General features: G+C 44.2%; 5 protein-coding genes across 5 annotated transcripts; all 5 read left to right on the top strand.

Moving 5' to 3' along the window:
* Positions 1-176: 176 nt before the first annotated feature.
* On the top strand, positions 177-1,098 carry LOC129104200 (gamma-crystallin M3-like). Its single transcript, XM_054614761.1, has 3 exons — positions 177-185; positions 338-577; positions 823-1,098. Exons 1-3 carry the CDS (start codon positions 177-179, stop codon positions 1,096-1,098), a joined length of 525 nt encoding a protein of 174 aa, XP_054470736.1.
* Positions 1,099-3,161: 2,063 nt separating this feature from the next.
* On the top strand, positions 3,162-3,895 carry LOC129104201 (gamma-crystallin M3-like). The gene is made up of 3 exons (XM_054614762.1): positions 3,162-3,182; positions 3,269-3,517; positions 3,614-3,895. The coding sequence occupies exons 1-3, from the start codon at positions 3,174-3,176 to the stop codon at positions 3,893-3,895; spliced, it is 540 nt and encodes a 179-aa protein (XP_054470737.1). The 5' UTR covers positions 3,162-3,173.
* A 2,568-nt stretch (positions 3,896-6,463) lies between these two features.
* Positions 6,464-7,233, top strand: LOC129104894 (gamma-crystallin M3-like). Its single transcript, XM_054615759.1, has 3 exons — positions 6,464-6,487; positions 6,614-6,856; positions 6,955-7,233. Exons 1-3 carry the CDS (start codon positions 6,476-6,478, stop codon positions 7,231-7,233), a joined length of 534 nt encoding a protein of 177 aa, XP_054471734.1. The 5' UTR covers positions 6,464-6,475.
* A 3,088-nt stretch (positions 7,234-10,321) lies between these two features.
* On the top strand, positions 10,322-11,086 carry LOC129104241 (gamma-crystallin M3-like). The gene is made up of 3 exons (XM_054614817.1): positions 10,322-10,339; positions 10,466-10,708; positions 10,811-11,086. Exons 1-3 carry the CDS (start codon positions 10,331-10,333, stop codon positions 11,084-11,086), a joined length of 528 nt encoding a protein of 175 aa, XP_054470792.1. The 5' UTR covers positions 10,322-10,330.
* Positions 11,087-13,436: 2,350 nt separating this feature from the next.
* LOC129104983 (uncharacterized) lies at positions 13,437-19,862 on the top strand. Its single transcript, XM_054615845.1, is given in 6 exon segments — positions 13,437-13,784; positions 13,868-15,082; positions 15,205-16,921; positions 16,924-18,617; positions 18,774-18,936; positions 19,846-19,862. Coding segments are annotated over 6 exon segments (5,154 nt in total).
* Positions 19,863-20,209: the final 347 nt, after the last annotated feature.

The raw sequence follows: 20,209 nt of genomic DNA, 5'->3' as shown, positions 1-20,209 counted from the left end.
TTCTGGATCATGATGGCACAAATGAAATTAACAGCGATCGCAGAGCTGCTTATTCATCAGCTTCCAGATAATTTGAATAACAAAAACCCTGTTACGGCGCGTATAAAATATAAAAGCCGCCTGGTATAAAAGCCACAGGTTGTTGGACAGATTCCCACGAACACAGATCATCAAACATGGGCAAGGTATGGAGGGAGTAGACCAGAAAACAAGCACTTTACAGTTTAGTAGAGATGTAAAAAAGTGGGGAAAGATAATATAGAGGGACATGAAATAATCTAAGTTTACAATTTCTTGCCTATTCTAGATCAGTTTATTCTTTTTTTCTTCTCTACAGATAATCTTCTACGAGGAGAGGAACTTCCAGGGTCGCTCCTATGAGTGCATGAGCGACTGCTCCGACATGACCTCCTACCTGAGCAAGTGCACCTCCTGCAGGGTGGAGAGCGGCTGCTTCATGGTCTACGACCGCCCCAACTACATGGGGAACCAGTACTTCATGAGGAGAGGAGAGTACGCCGACTACGTGGCTTTCGGCATGAGTGACTCCATCCGATCCTGCCGTTTGGTTCCTCAGGTAAATTAACTAGTAATCTTAATGTCTAAGTAATACTATATTGATTCAGAATAGTCAAGTCTATTATTTATTTTTCTGCTGTGCTGTTGAAATATGGGTTAGAATGTTAATGCAAAAGACTTCACTTTTTCAAAAGAGTAGCTTGGCATTTTAAACAGATTTAACGTGAACAATAGCAGAATTGCAATCTAAATTCTTCGTAGTTCTGTGCCGAACCCGTCCTCCTCTTTTCGCTCACCCAACAGCACAGAGGCTCTTACAGGATGAGGATCTACGAGAAGGAGAACTTCCAGGGCCAGAGTCACGAGCTGATGGACGACTGCGACAACATCCAGGACCGCTACAGCATGAACGAGTGCCAGTCCGCCAACGTGATGGACGGCCACTGGCTGATGTACGAGCAGCCCCAGTACAGAGGCAAGATGATGTACCTGAGACCCGGAGAGTACAGGAGCATGAGAGATCAGGGATTCAGCGGCATGAGGCTCAGCTCCGTCAGGCGTATAATGGATTCTTGCTGAAGCAGAGAAAGAGAAATGTGTTGAATAAAACGAAAGAGGAATCAAACGTCACCTTGTCATCGTGTTGTCTTGTTGAAAATAGAAGATGGGCTTGTGTGTGTGTGTGTGTGTGAGGGTTGAATCTGTATAACTGCTCTATAAAGAGTGCTAGTGCATCATAATCATCCAACTTAGTCACACACTCTAACAAAGTAGTACCACTTTAATGTATAACAAATTACACACCTGCTAAATAGCGTGCCATATATATAAAAACAGGAAAGATCATAAAGATACATACTGTTTGAGGAGGTTTAGTACAAAGCAAATCATTTAATTTACCATATATACTGTCGTTTAACTTAACAAAAATCTTCTTACTCATTATCAGAAATCTTTTTATAGCCTATTATCATACACTATAAAGTCAAATCACATTCGTGCTATTAAAAATCCATTTTGTCCCTTTCATGCCATGCAATTCGATATAAATATAAAAAAATAAACGTGCTTTTAATCATTTAAAAGAACGCACACACAGTACACACAGTACACATACTGTACGTGCAACTGCTGTCTGTACTGAACTATGCAGTCACGCTGCTCTATTTCAAAACACAAAAAAAAACTCATAAAGAGGAAACTCCAATTCATTATATTACTCAACATGTGAAAACAGTTGTATACTGTCCCAAAATAACCCCTAATAATGTCGTCATCTGGTGAGTTGCCAGAATATTTGTGACTCTTTCTTATAACCAGCTCCATGTGAGACCTCCACCTTTAAAAAAGTACATTACTACATACTAAATTGCTGGACTGCGCCTTTAAGACGGATTTTCATAATCTGTGAATACACTTCTAACCATCATCATGTCAATCATGACTGGTGATTAATGGTATGCAGCACCTTTTTTATTTATTTATTTAGGTGTTATGGTTCATTATGTGTGTAACTTTTGCTCACAATGAATATAGTATTCATGTCTGGACACAATTTGAAATATTTGACCAAGTTGTCCAAACAAACGAGCAGTCTTAAAAACATTGGCCCTCAAATTTTAGTTTAGTTACTTATAAAAGTTATTCATCAGTTCCTTTACTTATGTAGTTGTCATTTCTTTTCTTTCTACCTGTGGTGCTATCCCATAATATAACATCTTATTAATAATAATTAATGACCATCACTCAGTAGAACAAACAACACAAACAATCATATTTTATCAACTTATCATGTCCAATACTATGAGTAAAGATTTTAAAACATAGTTTGATCATACATAATACATGCTGATTCCTTCAAAATATTAGTTATAATGTTGTCGGATCAAATGTGACGTCCGACAGAGACACTATGAGTCAATATTTTACAGGTGTATTATCTGAAATGTCCATTAAATAATAGAAGTAGTATAATACTACGGTGTAAAAACACAAGTAAAAGTCCTGCATTGTCAATTTTAGTTCAGCAAAAGTATGTCAGTTTAATTACTAATTAGCATTCCTTTTATTACTGAAGCCTTTTTCAAAACTGCAGTTACAAGGTGCTCCACGGTTGCTGAGAGATTACAAAACCTTAAAACACAGTGGTTGAGTGTACAAATATTCATTATATCATTGAATCATTAACACTGATCGGTCAATGTGTATAAAGCTAATAAACTATTTTATACACTTTGGGTTGTCAATTAATAAAAATGTGTCATACTTTATGGTAAAAAAAAAAATACATTTCCCTTGAAATGTAGTGGAGCAGAAACATGAAATTCTCAAGTTTGTATTATACTACCCTACTGTGATCACAGACCCAGCGACACTCAAAGAGTCTCAGCTGATACGTTTGCTGCTGTCACCCACCTGTGCCCCACAGGAGAGCCCCCGCAGCTGGCACCGCCCCAGATGCATACCGTCTAGAATAATAACCATTTACAGACCGATTCAACAAACAGCATAGCCCCTGTATGCTACGCTGCTGAGTAAGACATTCAAAACAATGGCTCCATAGATCATTTGGCTATTATGACGGGTATAAAAGCGACACCGTGTTCGGCTGTGCAAAGTACCCGTGCAATCAGGGAACAGGACTGAACATCAAAATGGGCAAAGTAAGAGATCATTTTTATGTAACATGGGCTGATAAATCATTTTATCATTCATAACAGTTTTTAAAAATGTGCTGTTTTGTCTTCAGATCATCTTCTACGAGGACAAGAACTTCCAGGGTCGCTCCTATGAGAGCAGCAGCGACTGCGCTGAGCTGACCTCCTACCTGAGCCGCTGCAACTCCTGCAGGGTGGAGAGCGGCTGCTTCATGGTCTACGAACGTCCAAACTTCATGGGCCACCAGACCCTGGCGAAGAGGGGAGAGTACCCCGACAACCAGCGCCTGATGGGGATGACCATGAGCGACTGCATCCGTTCCAGCCGCATGATCCCCACGGTAGGAATGTGTGTCGAATAATGAGGTCGAAGATTGAAACTTACTCTCCAAAACAGCACAAAGTGATCTTTTGACCCTCCCCGTGTCATTTTACAGCACAGAGGTCAGTTCAGGATGAAGATCTACGAGAGGGAGAACTTCAGTGGTCAGATGAATGAGCTGAACGAGGACTGCGACAACATCCAGGACCGTTACCGCATGTCCGACTGCCAGTCCGCCAACGTGATGGACGGCCACTGGCTGATGTACGAGCAGCCCCACTACAGAGGCAGGATGCTCTACCTGAGGCCCGGAGAGTACAGGAGCATGAGAGACATGGGAACGGGTCCCATGGACATGAGGATCGGATCCATCCGGCGTATCATGGACTCCTGTTAAAGAACAGAACAGGATGGAGGCTTGAAATCGCAATAAACAAATATTAACAAAGAATTCATATTAATTGGGTGGAAATTTGGGCATGAAATTTGATAAAAAAATTGCATGAATTATCATCAACTGTTCTGCTATGTCAAAGGACAGTTTAAGGCTGTAGAGAATGCTGCTATTTTATTGTATCCCACAGCCAGGTCAAGACTTCTTCTTCTTCTACCCTATGAAATGTGTTATGTCATATATGATGCACCTGACATTAAAAATGAATTTCAAAGGATGAAAGTAGAAGCTGTGTGATTGTGCATGATTTTCTACAGGTTTCCAGAAATCCCTGCAATAGACACATGACAAAATATAATTTATAAAAGATTAGATTAGATTCCATAAACACTAGATTAGATTCCATAAACACTTGCAGTATAAGTAATGTTATTTGCAAACATTATTTAGATGTCATACCAGGAAAATTTGCAGGATTAAGTTATTATGTTAACGACGATGCTAAAGGATGCAGTAAAAAGAAGAAATATATATTTAAAAGAGGGAATTTAGAGCTAAAAAAGACGAACTACATTAAAATCTGGATTTTATTTTTTTTTGCAGCGAGAATCTGTTTTTGGGCATGTGAACATTGATTCAACACAGATTTATACAAATATGAATTTATCCTTTAGTGGAACAGAGATATTATGAAGATTATTTATTTACCTGTACTTTTCCTGTTATGACCAGTCAACTTAGTCTATTGTCAGTCCAACGCAATTCAGCAAACATATTCAACTCTAAATACCTTAACTGGCGTTTCTCACCATCACCCCACAGTGAACTTTCAACAAATACAAAACCTTTTAATCTGTTGATGAAATGATTAACAATATTCAGAATAAAAACAAAAACAGAGGTTGAATGAACCATACTGAGCCATATTTATGTTTTTATATAAATGCATACTTTGAACAGTACATTAAAAAATATACTTTTTGAGAGGATTTAAAAAGAGTCTTTGAATGCACCACTGAGTGTCCGTGCAGCTTCTTAATAATGGGTCTTTTCTATAAGGTTATAATAGTTTACACAGTAAAGATAAAGAAGGACATTCACAGGAAGCTGAAATAAAAAATCTGATTCTTTCAATAATCTTTATTATAACACTGAATGGGATACATTTAGAGTTATCTACGAGGATCTGAATACATAATAATAAAAAGTGGGATAAATCTTTCTTTGATTCACGTCATGAATGGGCACGGCTTTCACAAAAAAAATGTGGGGTGAAAATGTTAATTTGCTGCATTGGATGGTATTATTATTATTTTTATTTTTTATTCTGTATTCATCTTTACTTATTTCTGTCTATATACTGCTGTGACACCCGGATTTCCTCTCTGTGAATCAATAAATGATTATATCTTGTTTTAAACTGATGTCTCATTTCCTGCTGTTACACTGCACATTTCCCCCACTTTGGGCTAATAAAGGATTACCTTATCCTATCTCATTATATATTAAAGGCGTATTTCTTTTCCATATCCGTTCTACAGAACAGCTCAACAGATAACAGCAGAAGTGAAATGGGTCAGAGATGTCTCTCAATAATCCTCACCTACAGTGTCCATATTTTATTAATGATCGCCAGTCACAACTACACTTATATCAAACATATGTGATCGGGCGGAGTGAAACCAATAAGACTTTTCTACTATGTGTCAGACTAGCGGATGCCAATGGCTGCTTCAAAGTTGGTGAAATATATAGATTCTCTAAGCTCACAGTCTAACAAATATTATCAAAAAGCAATGTACAAAAGTGATTTATTTCAATATGTCCTCCAAATCAAAGGACTAAAATGACCCTTCTGATCCTCCACATTTGAAGTTAATGTTCTGTTAGTTAAATCAAACAACTTACTAAACTTGAAAGAAGACTGGACTTAATGATCACAACTATAAAAGTCCTGTTTCTATAAACTGTAACTTGTGTATTGTTATCATACATTAAGCAACTATAAAATCAGAATGGAACTGGTCAGATACAATACTGTATGTGATGCAACACAATACAAGTTCTCTATATATAACATATTGTATATATAACTCAATATATCCACTGTATGTCACCATGTAAGCTCCTATTCAGGTTGTTGAAGTCACAGCATCATAAGCCAGATAATTATATAACATTCAACTTGCTTTAAATATCTGATCTTTTTTAAATTAAAATTTATATGGAATTGTATTTGTGAGAAAAATACTTTCAATCATTTGGTAAGTAAAATATGTCCAGTACACTGAAATATAGCGATGGGTGCCATAGTACAGTTGGAAGCTTCTCTTTCTATGTCAGACAACAATGCTGCATATGTACAGTACATGCATTTCCACCAGAGTGGTATAGTGCAGGATAATAACCCTTTAGTGCCCTGACTGCTCAGTAGGCTTCTATGACATGTTGCTGGCTCAGGGATTTGCACAATAGAAGCCCTACATACTTTTTCACATTGAGCAAGTATAAAAGTAGCGGTTAGCACCGACAGGAATACACAGCAGTCACAGCTCAGTCCTGAGGACCAACACAAAACTAATCATGATGGGCAAGGTAGGTACTGGGAATGATTCACCCATTACAAAAAAAATCACCTCAATCTCTATTTATTAATTATTTGTAGAGTCATTAAAAAGACTCACTGAATATAGTGCTAATGAATCATTAATATGCTTTCAGATCATCTTCTACGAGGACAGGAACTTCCAGGGTCGCCAGTATGAGACCAGCAGCGACTGCCCTGAGCTGACCTCCTACCTGAGCAGGTGTCACTCCTGCAGGGTTGAGAGCGGCTGCTTCATGGTCTACGACCGCCCCAACTACATGGGAAACCAGTACTTTGTCAGGAGGGGAGAGTACTCCGACCACATGAGCATGATGGGAATGTCCGACTGCATCAGGTCTTGCCGCACCATCCCCATGGTACAGAAGGGTTTTTGATCTCTAGATTGTAAATCCTCCAGATAACTTTGAATGTTTCCTACTGATCTTATTCTTCCCCTCAAATGTTTCCTCTACAGCACAGAGGATCCTACAAGATGAAGATCTACGAGAGGGAGAACTTCGGTGGTCAGAGTCACGAGCTGATGGAGGACTGTGACAACATCCAGGACCGTTACCGCATGAACGAGTGCCAGTCCTGCCACGTGATGGACGGCCACTGGCTGATGTACGAGCAGCCCCAGTACAGAGGCAAGATGATGTACCTGAGACCCGGAGAGCACAAGAGCTTCAGGGAGATGGGCATGAGCGGAATGAAGTTCATGAGCATGAAGCGCATCATGGATTCCTGCAACTAAATGTTCACTAATTTCCACTAAATAAAATCTTTCTACTCCGCTATTTAGACTTTTTGTTTCACTGGTTGTTTTGAGAACAGGGTAATAAAAGAGGGGAGGTCAATGGTAAAGAGATGGGAAACAATGATCATGTGGCAAATTCCTATATGTGGCAAACTTTCATGCATATAAGACCTGCATAACAATGGAAAATAAAGATTATAATTTGTATAATTTCTTTCTTGTTATTAGTTTTTGGTAAAAAAAATTGCACATTTGCAATTTGATGGTATTCAATTTAAATGTGTTTTACTTTTGGTAACAGAATTCAAATTCCCACAAAGACTATATTTACATTTAATTGACTGCTACAAAAAAATAATCCTTTAGTGTATGGCGTCTTCCAGAAAATGTATAGGCAATTGCTTAATCAGTTCTAGCAGGTTAATAGGATCACATGATATCCCATGTCAACCTTTATATCTTCTATAACTACTTTAAATTATTTTCTCCTTGACTCCTTTGTCTTCTGAGAAAATGGTTTAGTAGAAGCCAGGTGATCTACTAAGTTCATAATGCGTAGTAAGTTTATTCCGTATAAGCAGGAAAACATCTGTATTTGTAAACAGTTCTATCGTATCTGCTATGGAGTTATTTCTGTTTGGTACTGGGAGACCAAACATTCATAACAGAAAGCCATGTAAACCGTTGACTTGCATTATAGTAATTGATACAGTACTTACACGTAGAATCAATGACTATAGATGCTTTGATTATCTATCTACATTGACAAAGAATTGATTCAGCTGTTAATAGCACCGTGAATTGCGCATCACTTTCTAACCCATCTCAAGGTCCAATTCATAATATATATCGTACTAATTATACAGTACTAAATTTAGTCTCATTTTTGTAAAATCTGCACAATCTTTTTGTGAATTCCTCCCAGACAATTTAAGAAGGAACAATGACAAATTTCCTGGGCTTTAGAGGAACTACAATCAGGTAGAGTCTAAAGGTGGATGATGGGGTGGAGGTGGGGTTGATTAAATAATGCATTCTGTGAGTTGGAGCAACAATGTGCAAAACATTGTCACTTTTTTTTTCCGTTTTACAAATCTTAATTTCACGACTTCTGCATGGTTAATTGATTAATTCTGGCTGTGGTTGAGCTAACTTGCTTCAATCTAATGTTCAATTTCATTCTAATGGGCAATGCTTGCTACCTTTTATACGTTTCAAGCCTGTAAAGTATATTTAAATTAGAGCTCTTCACACAGCAAGTGATGCATTTTCTGACATGTTTGTAGTTTGATTCCCTGAAATGAATAACAATATTTTGAGTATTGGTTATGCTTAACATTGCAAAAGCTGAAAAAGAAGCCAAAAAGTAATGAGACAGAATATGAATTGTAGAAACAAGCTACAGGAAGAAAAACTGATCCAAAGATTAATATGCTTCTTTGTCACAGATAATGCACTAGCTAGTAGCTAAACTTGCGGCTAGCTGTTCGTATAAATGACCCTACCTATACATACCAATATATGTGAAAGTTAATTTGGATCATATCAATAATGAGAGTTCAGTTCTTACATCATTTCAATTACCTGTTTTTGTTGTGGAAGGAAACATTCAAAGAATAAAGAATTTGTGAATAATCGTATCCCGTTTACTTCTATTCTATGCGTGCAAATGGGCGAATAAAACATTCGCTTCCGATGGAAAAGCGAATTTGCATCTTCGCAACACGTAGAGTTCAACTTTGGTGACTCGCAAATACACATCCTCAATATATGGCAAAGACATATGTGTGCTTGACCCCGATTGACACTTCCCACAATCAGCACAAAAATATAGCCTCAGCTGGAGATGGTCCTTATGGCCCCGATGAAATGATAGGACAGCTACCTGCCAGTCTACCTACCTATCTGCCATACCTGCGCAAACCCTGCCCGTGAACGTATCATCAGCATCACTAAAGTCTTCGTCAAGCTGTTCGCTTGACAGTTCTTATTAATTAAGATGTATTTCGGTATATTTGGTTGATTACATTCATAATAATAATCATGGGGATTTGGCTTTGGAAGGAGGCCATTGGAAAAGTGTTGGCAACACTTGGCTGGGTTTTTCGGTTGGATTATTTTTAAAACCTGCCACACTCTTGGTAGTTTCTCAAGATTACCAAACCTTACTTCCAGATTTCGAGGATCTCAGCTTTAAACAGACCACTTTGATGCAAAGGGTGCATTGATTATGCATGCAGAATAATGAGCATGTCAAGTGAGTGTAGCAGCACATTTTCAGCTGTCTGCCTAAACTGGTCACATGTCAGGGTCAAAGTGGGTGCCGCCGAAATGTCATTACCCAATGAAAAAAGATTTTAATATCCAATGGTTTTGTATTTATTTCTGTAAAATTAGCCAACTATATCACAGTATTCTCCAGATTCTCAAATAAATAAATAAATGTGTGTATCAAGATATCGAGAATATTTGGTATTTCAGAGACATTTTTCAATTTCTTTATTCACTATGCAAATAAATCCTACAGTAATAATAATCATGAACCCATAACCACAATCATGACAATCTATACTCTTTGTTTTACCTTTGCCATCACCAGCTCAAGGGCAGCATGTGATATTAGTTCATAGTTACTATGATACCCATTTCAGATGACAATAAAATGATGCCTATCGTGATTTTGTTTGAGAACACCTTTGTCTGTTTAAGGATTATCTTTGGTAAAAATGTTAACTTGTTGGCTTCTGTTGTTTTAGGGGACCAAAAACTGAGATCAAACTATAACTTTGCTTTTTACTAGCCTATTAATCACATTTTAAACCGTTCATGGAATATTCAAACTCCTATTCTGACAGAAATATGCTCTATTCTTGACTAAAGGAAAATTCTGAATAGAGGTTGTGACCCTGTTGGCATATTGGTAAGCAAGTCAAAACTATAGGCTTCTATAGTAGCTTGCTGGGTCAGGACTTTGAACAATAGAGAGGCACACTGTCTTTGTTTCTGGCCAGGTATAAATGTGACCTGCTCAGACTGTTAGAGTATCAGTTCAAAAACCGTTCTCTGAGAGATCTGTAGAAACACATCTATCAACATGGGCAAGGTAGGAAAATAAATAGTATTAAATAAACTAATGTTGATTTGCCTACAAATGTGGGAAGGGATATATGCAATCATGTCAATATGTATTTATGACTTTTGTCTTTTAAAACCTTTAATTCTTTTTCAGATTATCTTTTACGAGGAGAAGAACTTCCAGGGTCGTTCCTATGAGTGCATGAGCGACTGCTCCGACATGTCCTCCTACCTGAACAGGTGTCAGTCCTGCAGGGTTGAGAGCGGCTGCTTCATGGTCTACGACCGCAACAACTACATGGGAAACCAGTTCTTCATGAAGAGGGGAGAGTACTCCGACTACATGAGCATGATGGGAATGAGTGGTGGCATCAAGTCTTGCCGTATGATCCCCATGGTAGGCATCAAACAGCATCCATCATACTATGATTCTACTTTGGGTAACCCCCACAAAACTTGATATTAAGATATGTATTATTTCATTCCCTCCAAAAAACAGCACAGGGGCCAGTTCAGGATGAAGATCTACGAGAGGGAGAACTTCGGTGGTCAGAGTCACGAGCTGATGGACGACTGTGACAACATCCAGGACCGTTACCGCATGAACGAGTGCCAGTCCTGCCACGTGATGGACGGCCACTGGCTGATGTACGAGCAGCCCCAGTTCAGAGGCAAGATGATGTACCTGAGACCCGGAGAGCACAGGAACTTCAGGGACATGGGCATGAGCGGAATGAGGTTCATGAGCATGAGGCGCATCATGGACATGTGCTAGATTGTACATTTTGACTTCAATAAATGATGTAACTTTCTAAATTCTGATGTCATGGTATTTCATTTAATTAGTATGAAACAAATTAATTGAGAATCTATCAGCATTAAGTTTAAATACGATTGTAACATATACCTTTAAATCCTCTACAACAATCTCCAGCTTTATCTTAGTTATTTTTTTCGTTGGGGTCATGTTCCAACTGCGCCCACAAGGCTCTTTATATCAAACATCGGAAATAAAGCGAGACATCTTCTGGTAACACGTGAATAAAGCCCAAAGAAAGACATTTAAAACAATATACACATCCAGATTATTTCAGGTCCCATGCTTCTGTAAAAAATGTCAAATAAATAAAAAACAAATTACCATAGTTTTAGCCATGCTAGGGGCACAACTTCTGTCCAGACTGAAAAATCTCAACAACCATTGGAGGGATTGGTGCTGATCACCTGACTTCTCATCTAGTGCCATCGAGTCCAAATTTCAATAAGTTGTTTTATGACCAAATACTTGCAAAACTAATGACATTTCCTTCAACTTCAGCTCTACTCTGTTGTAATCCCCAAACATTAGCATGCTAACATGCTAAACTAAGATGGTGGACATGGAGAGCATTATAAAAACATTAGCATGTGTGGCAGGTTGAGTGTTGCTCCTCCTCCACTCAGGTGATTTCTGGTGGGCAGATTGCAGAGTGGTTTCACCTGTATAAGTGCTGCGCCTTCTCTGGCGCGCACACTGCTGCCTGGCACTCGTGGCGAAGACTCGGTGTGGCGTCTGTTAGTTGTTGGTTTGTTGTCGGTTGGTGTGGCGTGCTTCAGTCACTTGAAGGTGAGTAGGCATGACACTACTTTCGTGCAACTTTATGATGACAAGCAGGTGCCCAGTGATCGCGAGTGTTTTTGTAACTTTCCAGCGTTGTTGGCCGTGTTGTTCGGGGCGGCATTGTGAAGAGTGAGGGGAGTGTGGCATCCGCTCTGTACTGTTGCCGCAGCCGGTGATCAGTTTCGGGGCGTAAAGCTCTCTTCGTTCGGGTAAGCGTGCTCTTTTGTTAACCTGCTGGTTGTGTTAGCTTTGTGCTTAGCCGTCTGCTCTCTGTCCTGCTGTAGCTGTTGGAGCCGCAGCGGTGCTTTTGCTTTTCTTCCTCCTCCTGTGCTCTGGTGAAGCTGCCCTGCACGGCTCTGTGACGTAGCCTACACCTGGCGATTCCAAACGTAAACCATCCACGGCCTCCGGTCCTGGGGCGGCCGCTCTGTCTTCGCCATCCGCTCCGTCTTCTCCATCCACTCCGTCGTCTTCATCATCTTCGGCTGCTCCGGCACCGTTGCCTTTTTCCACACAGTCCGATGTGGCGGTTGCATTCCCACGCAGCGCTAAGTTTCCAGTCCCACCACAACTCTGATCGGTTTGGTTAATTGTCTGCTTTTCCTTTCATCTTTTTATGTTTGTGTTCTTTAGTTTATTTGTTTGGTTAAATCCTATACATACATATATTTTTGTGTTGCGTTTTGTTGACCCATTTGGGGTTAAGCATATCAATATTTTCTTATTATTTCTGATCTATTGCTTTGGGGTTCAACTGATTATTTTCTGTTTAGTTTAACATAGCTGTTGGGTTTGTGTTTGGGGTGTTATGTGTGTGTTTTATTATAGTCCTCTGTTTTAAATGATTGTCGTAACAACCTGAGTGTCTCGCCACAACAGTAGTGTAATTTTGTGTTTCTTTCTTGTGTTTCCAGGACAGGAGCTGGTGTAGCGGGCGGCAGGCTTTGATTTGGTTTGTAGTGGTTCTTTTGTGGTTTTGAGTTGATTTAGTCTGACCGCCTCGCTACAGCCTAGCTCTGTGCCCGTTGTATTTATTTCTACTTTGGGGTTTTGACTTGACACTTCAGTGGTTGTTGAGATCCCTGAGCTCTTTTCAATTCTGCTTACTGTAAATAAATAAAATTATATCTTTTGTACGTCCGTCTCTCGTCCTTTATACAAAACGTGCAACGAATCTGTGTGACCTCTGGTTGGCCAAAGTACAGGGCCAAGGTTGTATTTCCTGGGGTGCAATTCCCCAGGTGGCGTTGTCGAGCAACTTTCCCCCCTTCTCTCCATTTCGCCACAAGTTGGCGTTGTCGACAGGATGCACTGTTAGAGGACAGAGACGTGACTTTCATTTGTGTTATTAGTTTGAGTTTGTTTTTTTCTTTCCCTTTTTGCTTTTGTTGGATTAAGTGGTGGTGTGTTGAGGCAGTGGTGAAGACGGAGCGGCAGCATATCTTTTGTTTCTTTCTTTCCTTTTTGCCAGTTGGTAAAATCAGGTCTCCATTTTGAGTTGGTGAGTGTGGTTTCTGCGGTTGCTATGGAGGAGGAACTGCAGCAGCTCAGAGAGCTAGTGGCACAGCTTAGAACAGATAACGAGCAGCTGTCTCGAGCGAGAGATGCTTCCCAGGCCGGTCCCAGTAGGGCTGACCCCGCTCCTGTTGCTCCGGCTGCTGGTGCCAGCTCCAGGGTCACTGAACGGCTGGTTGTCATACCTAGAGAGCGTAGATGTCCCATGTTCAATGGCAGAACAGGTGTAGGCATAGCTGAGTGGAAAGAGGAGCTACAGGTGTGTATGCGTGCCCGCCACCTGTCTGTTCGTGATCAGGCTTTCTTCATCTTTGACCACCTAGAAGGGGAGGCCAGAGAAGAGATAAAGTATCGCCCCGTGTGGAGAGGGAGGATCCTGACGAGGTTTTGACCATCTTGACTGAGCTTTATGGCTGTGTACATTCATATGTGACCCTGCAGCAATCTTTCTTCTCCAGGAAGCAGCAGGACGGGGAGACATTGTTAGAGTTTTCCTTGGCTCTGATGGCCCTGATGGAGCGTGTCAAGCAGTCAGCACCTGATGCTCTGCCTAATGCAGAAATCCTTCTTCGCGACCAGTTCGTGGAGCATGTGCTTGATGGTACCCTTCGCAGGGAATTGAAGCAGTTCATTCGTCGCGACCCCACTGCTTCTCTGCTTGACACACGTGGAGAGGCCATTAGATGGGAGAGGGAGGGCTCTCCAAGGGGTGTTAGGGAACGTAGCCACTCTCTTCCTTTGGCCCACGGTTTACAGTATGGAGTGCAGGGTAGTTCTCGCCCCGCCCCTCTTGTCTCACCCCATGACTCAGAGTGGAGCGAAGTGAAGGCTCTCTTGAAACGTCAACAAGGACAGCTTGACCAACTGGCCCAGACCATGGCTTCTTTGCAGGCTCGTCCTTTTCCACCTCGGCCCCCTCGCAATGGGCCTTTGATCTGCAGAAGATGTCAACAGCCAGGTCATTATGCCAGCGATTGTGATGGGGAGCGAGTCCCCCCCTCGTCCCCGTGCTGGTTCTTTGACTGGTCGACCTACTACTGGGGCTGGATTTTCCCGCCCTGCATTTCAGCCGGAAAACTGACGCCCACTGAGCTGCGGAGCCAAAGCTCAGTTGGGGAGGCTAGAGGCTCACAACCTGACCTCATTGATCGGATAATGGCACCGTGTCCCCATATTGATGTCTTGATGGGTGGGGTCACGGTTTCATGCTTGTTAGATAGTGGTTCCATGGTGTCTACGATCCCTGAAAGTTTCTTTGTAGAACATTTTGCATCATGGGGCCAAGAGCGCCTTCGGTCTTGTAATTGGCTGCAATTGCGGGCAGCTAATGGTCTTTGTATCCCGTACATCGGTTACTTGGAGCTGGATGTGACCTTGTGTGGAAAAGTGGTCCCTGGTTGTGGGATTCTGGTGGTGAGAGACCCTCCTGATGCTGCATCTGCTTCCCGGGGATCTTGGGAAGCAACATCATTCGTCGATGCTATCATGAACTCTTTGCCATGTATGGCCCCGCCCTCTTCAATGCGCCGTCGGTGGTTCAAGCCCCAGGCCCAGTCCTTGAAGCCTTGCAACGGTGCCATCAGGCCACCACAGAACATCAGAGAAACATCACTGGTTCCGCCCGGGTTCGTGGGAGACGGGCAATACGAATACCTGGTGGAGTACTGAAGCTTGTGGCAACTACCTGTGCAGAGCAGCGGGCTGGTCAGGCTGCGCTGTTTGAACCAACAGAGTCTGGCCTGCCAGCAGGGCTGCTGACTTTTCCTTGTGTGGTCCAGGTTACCCGTGGTACAGTTTACGTCCCAGTGGTCAATGTGGGGACGACTGATGTCCTTCTCTACCCACGTGTTGGTCTTGGCGCTTTAAGTAGTGCGCAGGTTGTCAGTCTACCAGCTGGCGTAACTGAGGTGAAGCTCACTACAGCCTCAGTTTCATCCCATGCAGCTGCTGGCACAACAACGGGTGGGGTACAAGCTGGGGACCTGTCCGCTTTAGCCGAGCAAGAGCAGAGTGAGGTGTATGCTCTGCTGCAGAAATACCAGGCAATTTTCTCGAATCACGACGGTGACTTGGGTTGTACCAACCTTATCTCTCACGAGATTCCCTTGCTGGACGAGATTCCGGTGAGACAGCGGTACCGACGGATACCACCTTCGGAGTACGAGGAGGTGAAGGCTCACATTGACCAGTTACTTGAAGCTAAGGTGATCCGGGAAAGCAATAGCCCTTTTGCTTCCCCCATTGTCCTGGTCCGTAAAAAGGATGGTAGTCTCCGGATGTGTGTTGACTACCGCCTGCTTAATCGCAAGACACGGAAGGACGCATTTCCCTTACCTCGCATCGAGGAAAGCCTTGACTCCCTTGCTGGAGCTCGCTGGTTCACCACCCTCGATTTAGCGAGTGGGTACAACCAGGTCCCCGTCACAGAGCAGGACAAGTCGAAGACAGCCTTTTGTACACCTTTCGGTCTCTTCGAGTTTAACCGTATGCCATTCGGCTTGTGCAACGCTCCAAGCACCTTTCAGAGATTAATGCAAAGGATGTTTGGGGATCAACAGTGTCAATCCTTGCTCTTGTACTTGGACGATATTGTTGTATTTTCATCTTCTGTCTCTCAACACTTGCAGCGACTGGAGGTGGTCCTCAGTCGGCTTCAGAGGGAAGGCTTGAAGGTCAAACTTGAGAAGTGTGCCTTTTTCAAAAGGGAGGTCCGTTACCTGGGGCACATTATCTCGAGCCGAGGCGTTTCCACGGACCCTGCCAAGATTGAGGCGGTGGCAGAATGGCAGCGGCCCTGCCATGTGTCAGAGCTGCGCTCGTTCTTGGGGTTCGCCAGCTACTACAGGCGGTTCGTGGAGGGGTTCGCTAAGCTGGCAGGCCCCCTGCATAAGTTGGTGGCAGAGCATGCAGGTACCCGGTCCAAGCGAGGCTCGGGGCGGGATTTGGGCTCTGCATGGACACCCCAGTGTGAGCAAAGCTTCGAAGCTTTGAAGGCGAAGTTGGTCTCGGCCCCAGTGCTGGCCTATGCAGATTTTGCACGCCCGTTTATCTTGGAAATCGATGCAAGTCACAGTGGCCTGGGAGCTGTCCTTTCACAGGAGACTGACGATGGTGTTCGGCCAGTGGCGTACGCAAGCAGAGGGCTTCGACCCACGGAGCGCAACATGGAAAATTACAGTTCGATGAAACTGGAGTTCCTTGCACTCAAGTGGGCGATGGGAGAGAAGTTCCGGGAGTATTTGTTGGGGCATAAATGTGTGGTCTTCACGGACAACAACCCGTTGAGTTACCTGGATTCTGCCAAGTTGGGGGCCGTAGAACAGCGGTGGGCCTCCCAATTGGCTGTCTTTGATTTCGAGATCAGGTATCGTTCGGGACGCGTCAATAGGAATGCTGATGCCCTCTCCCGGCAGTATCTGTCAGGGTCCAGTCTGGCTGAACGGGTGCTACCTGGCACTTCGATCCCACTGCTCCCCAGTCAGCTTCAGTCTCGGCTCCAGTGGTACCTGCAGCCCAGGCCGCGGTGTCTGTCTTCCGGGGCCATTCTCCATCTGACCTTCGTTCCTTACAGGAGGCAGATTCTCTCTTGGGTGACAACTTTCTGCGCTTTTGGCGGAGGCGGGTTAAACCGACTCAAGAGGAGAGGCAACAACTCCCTGCCTTAGCTTTGACGCTCCTGAGAGAATGGGACCGCTTGGTCGAACAAGGTGGTGTACTGTACCGCCGGACTTTCCGTTCAGATGGGGGGGAAGGGTGTCTCCAGCTTGTTCTGCCTGCTGTCCTTAAGAAGGAGACCCTGACCCAGTTGCATCAAGACCATGGTCACCAAGGTATCGAGCGCACCACAGAACTGGTACGACAGCGCTGTTACTGGCCGAGAATGTCTGCTGACATCAAAGAGTGGGTCCAGACCTGCGAACGCTGCCAAGTTGCCAAAGATTCAGGGTCAGTGCCCCACAGCTTTATGGGTCACGTGCTAGCGTCCCGGCCGAACGAGATTGTCGCCATCGACTTTACATTGCTAGAACCATCACAGAACGGGTTGGAGAATGTTTTAGTGATGACCGATGTGTTTAGTAAATACACTGTGGCAGTCCCAACCCGGGACCAGCGTGCTGTGACGGTTGCCCAGGTCTTGCTGACCGAATGGTTTTTCCAGTTCGGCGTTCCAAGCCGCATTCACTCCGACCAGGGTCGGAGCTTTGAGAGTTCCCTGATCCACCAGCTCTGCCGCTTGTACGAGGTTGACAAATCGCGAACCACTCCTTACCATCCAGCCGGCAACGGACAGGTCGAACGTTTTAATCGGACGCTCCATGACTTATTGCGAACCTTGCCAGTCTCCCGGAAGCGGGATTGGGTTTCTTGTCTTCCTCATGTGTTGTTTTGTTATAACACTACGCCACATCAAAGTACAGGGGAGTCACCTTTCTTCCTGATGTTTGGTCGAGAGCCCAGGCTCCCTGTGGACTTTCTTTTGGGCCGGGTCCAGGACCCTGAGCCAGGGGACGTACAGAACTGGATGACCGAGCATCAGGCAAGGCTCAGAGTGGCATTTGAGAATGCTCGTGGTAGGTTGTTGGCCGCTGCAGGTCAACGGAAGGAGCGACATGATCGGCATGTTCGAGAGGCCCCTTTGCAGGTGGGCTGGCTGGTCTATCTCCGAGACCTTGGTGTCAGGGGTCGACACAAGCTTCACGACAAGTGGAGCCCAGTGCTCTACCAGGTGCTGAAAGCCCCATCCGGCAGTGGAGCAGTTTACACCATTGCCCCTGCTGAGGAGCTCCACAAGGCTCGGCAGGTGCATCGGAATATGCTGAAGGCTCAGGTTGTGTCCAGTGCATGCCCTCCCAGGGTGCTTCCTCCACCCGCTCCGACGGCGCCCATAGGTTTCCCTGACTCACCTGAAGATGGGGAACTATGGCTGCTGGCCCGTGACAGTTCTGCACCTTCCGCCACTGAGGCACTAGCTCGATCTTGCCCTACGGGACCTGTTACTATGACTCCAGCAGGCGCTGGGCCTGGTCCAGGCCCAAGTGCGGAGCCAGAGCGTGTTCATTCTGTGGCTCCGCCCTCTAGTGGTCAGCCTAGCTCTTCTCAGCCAACTCGGCGTCGTACTGGCCGTTCCACCGCCGGTCAACATTCCAACCTTCATCGTCTTCCCCAACCGGTGGGCATCAGGGGTAATGGGGTACTTGAATTTGCAGGTCCTGTGGTAAATGCACAGTCTGTTCTGTTTAGGCCTTGGTCCTAGGTGGTTTGGTTAACAAATAGTCTGCCGTCGGGCGACGACGCAGAGAGTCGGGGTGGAATGTGGCAGGTTGAGTGTTGCTCCTCCTCCACTCAGGTGATTTCTGGTGGGCAGATTGCAGAGTGGTTTCACCTGTATAAGTGCTGCGCCTTCTCTGGCGCGCACACTGCTGCCTGGCACTCGTGGCGAAGACTCGGTGTGGCGTCTGTTAGTTGTTGGTTTGTTGTCGGTTGGTGTGGCGTGCTTCAGTCACTTGAAGGTGAGTAGGCATGACACTACTTTCGTGCAACTTTATGATGACAAGCAGGTGCCCAGTGATCGCGAGTGTTTTTGTAACTTTCCAGCGTTGTTGGCCGTGTTGTTCGGGGCGGCATTGTGAAGAGTGAGGGGAGTGTGGCATCCGCTCTGTACTGTTGCCGCAGCCGGTGATCAGTTTCGGGGGCGTAAAGCTCTCTTCGTTCGGGTAAGCGTGCTCTTTTGTTAACCTGCTGGTTGTGTTAGCTTTGTGCTTAGCCGTCTGCTCTCTGTCCTGCTGTAGCTGTTGGAGCCGCAGCGGTGCTTTTGCTTTTCTTCCTCCTCCTGTGCTCTGGTGAAGCTGCCCTGCACGGCTCTGTGACGTAGCCTACACCTGGCGATTCCAAACGTAAACCATCCACGGCCTCCGGTCCTGGGGCGGCCGCTCTGTCTTCGCCATCCGCTCCGTCTTCTCCATCCACTCCGTCGTCTTCATCATCTTCGGCTGCTCCGGCACCGTTGCCTTTTTCCACACAGTCCGATGTGGCGGTTGCATTCCCACGCAGCGCTAAGTTTCCAGTCCCACCACAACTCTGATCGGTTTGGTTAATTGTCTGCTTTTCCTTTCATCTTTTTATGTTTGTGTTCTTTAGTTTATTTGTTTGGTTAAATCCTATACATACATATATTTTTGTGTTGCGTTTTGTTGACCCATTTGGGGTTAAGCATATCAATATTTTCTTATTATTTCTGATCTATTGCTTTGGGGTTCAACTGATTATTTTCTGTTTAGTTTAACATAGCTGTTGGGTTTGTGTTTGGGGTGTTATGTGTGTGTTTTATTATAGTCCTCTGTTTTAAATGATTGTCGTAACAACCTGAGTGTCTCGCCACAACAGTAGTGTAATTTTGTGTTTCTTTCTTGTGTTTCCAGGACAGGAGCTGGTGTAGCGGGCGGCAGGCTTTGATTTGGTTTGTAGTGGTTCTTTTGTGGTTTTGAGTTGATTTAGTCTGACCGCCTCGCTACAGCCTAGCTCTGTGCCCGTTGTATTTATTTCTACTTTGGGGTTTTGACTTGACACTTCAGTGGTTGTTGAGATCCCTGAGCTCTTTTCAATTCTGCTTACTGTAAATAAATAAAATTATATCTTTTGTACGTCCGTCTCTCGTCCTTTATACAAAACGTGCAACGAATCTGTGTGACCTCTGGTTGGCCAAAGTACAGGGCCAAGGTTGTATTTCCTGGGGTGCAATTCCCCAGGTGGCGTTGTCGAGCAACTTTCCCCCCTTCTCTCCAT

This window comes from Anoplopoma fimbria, chromosome 16 (genome assembly GCF_027596085.1).
Source record: "Anoplopoma fimbria isolate UVic2021 breed Golden Eagle Sablefish chromosome 16, Afim_UVic_2022, whole genome shotgun sequence".
NCBI classification, from domain to species: domain Eukaryota; kingdom Metazoa; phylum Chordata; class Actinopteri; order Perciformes; family Anoplopomatidae; genus Anoplopoma; species Anoplopoma fimbria.
Note: the sequence above shows the minus strand (reverse complement) of the source record. Positions and strands in the feature narration are given on the sequence as shown.

Excerpts from the sequence above, each read along its gene's own strand:
- LOC129104200 (XM_054614761.1), top strand. Across the intron at positions 578-822 it reads CCTGCCGTTTGGTTCCTCAG|CACAGAGGCTCTTACAGGAT; the intron begins GTAAATTAACTA and ends CTCACCCAACAG.
- LOC129104201 (XM_054614762.1), top strand. Across the intron at positions 3,518-3,613 it reads CCAGCCGCATGATCCCCACG|CACAGAGGTCAGTTCAGGAT; the intron begins GTAGGAATGTGT and ends GTCATTTTACAG.
- LOC129104894 (XM_054615759.1), top strand. Across the intron at positions 6,857-6,954 it reads CTTGCCGCACCATCCCCATG|CACAGAGGATCCTACAAGAT; the intron begins GTACAGAAGGGT and ends TTTCCTCTACAG.
- LOC129104241 (XM_054614817.1), top strand. Across the intron at positions 10,709-10,810 it reads CTTGCCGTATGATCCCCATG|CACAGGGGCCAGTTCAGGAT; the intron begins GTAGGCATCAAA and ends TCCAAAAAACAG.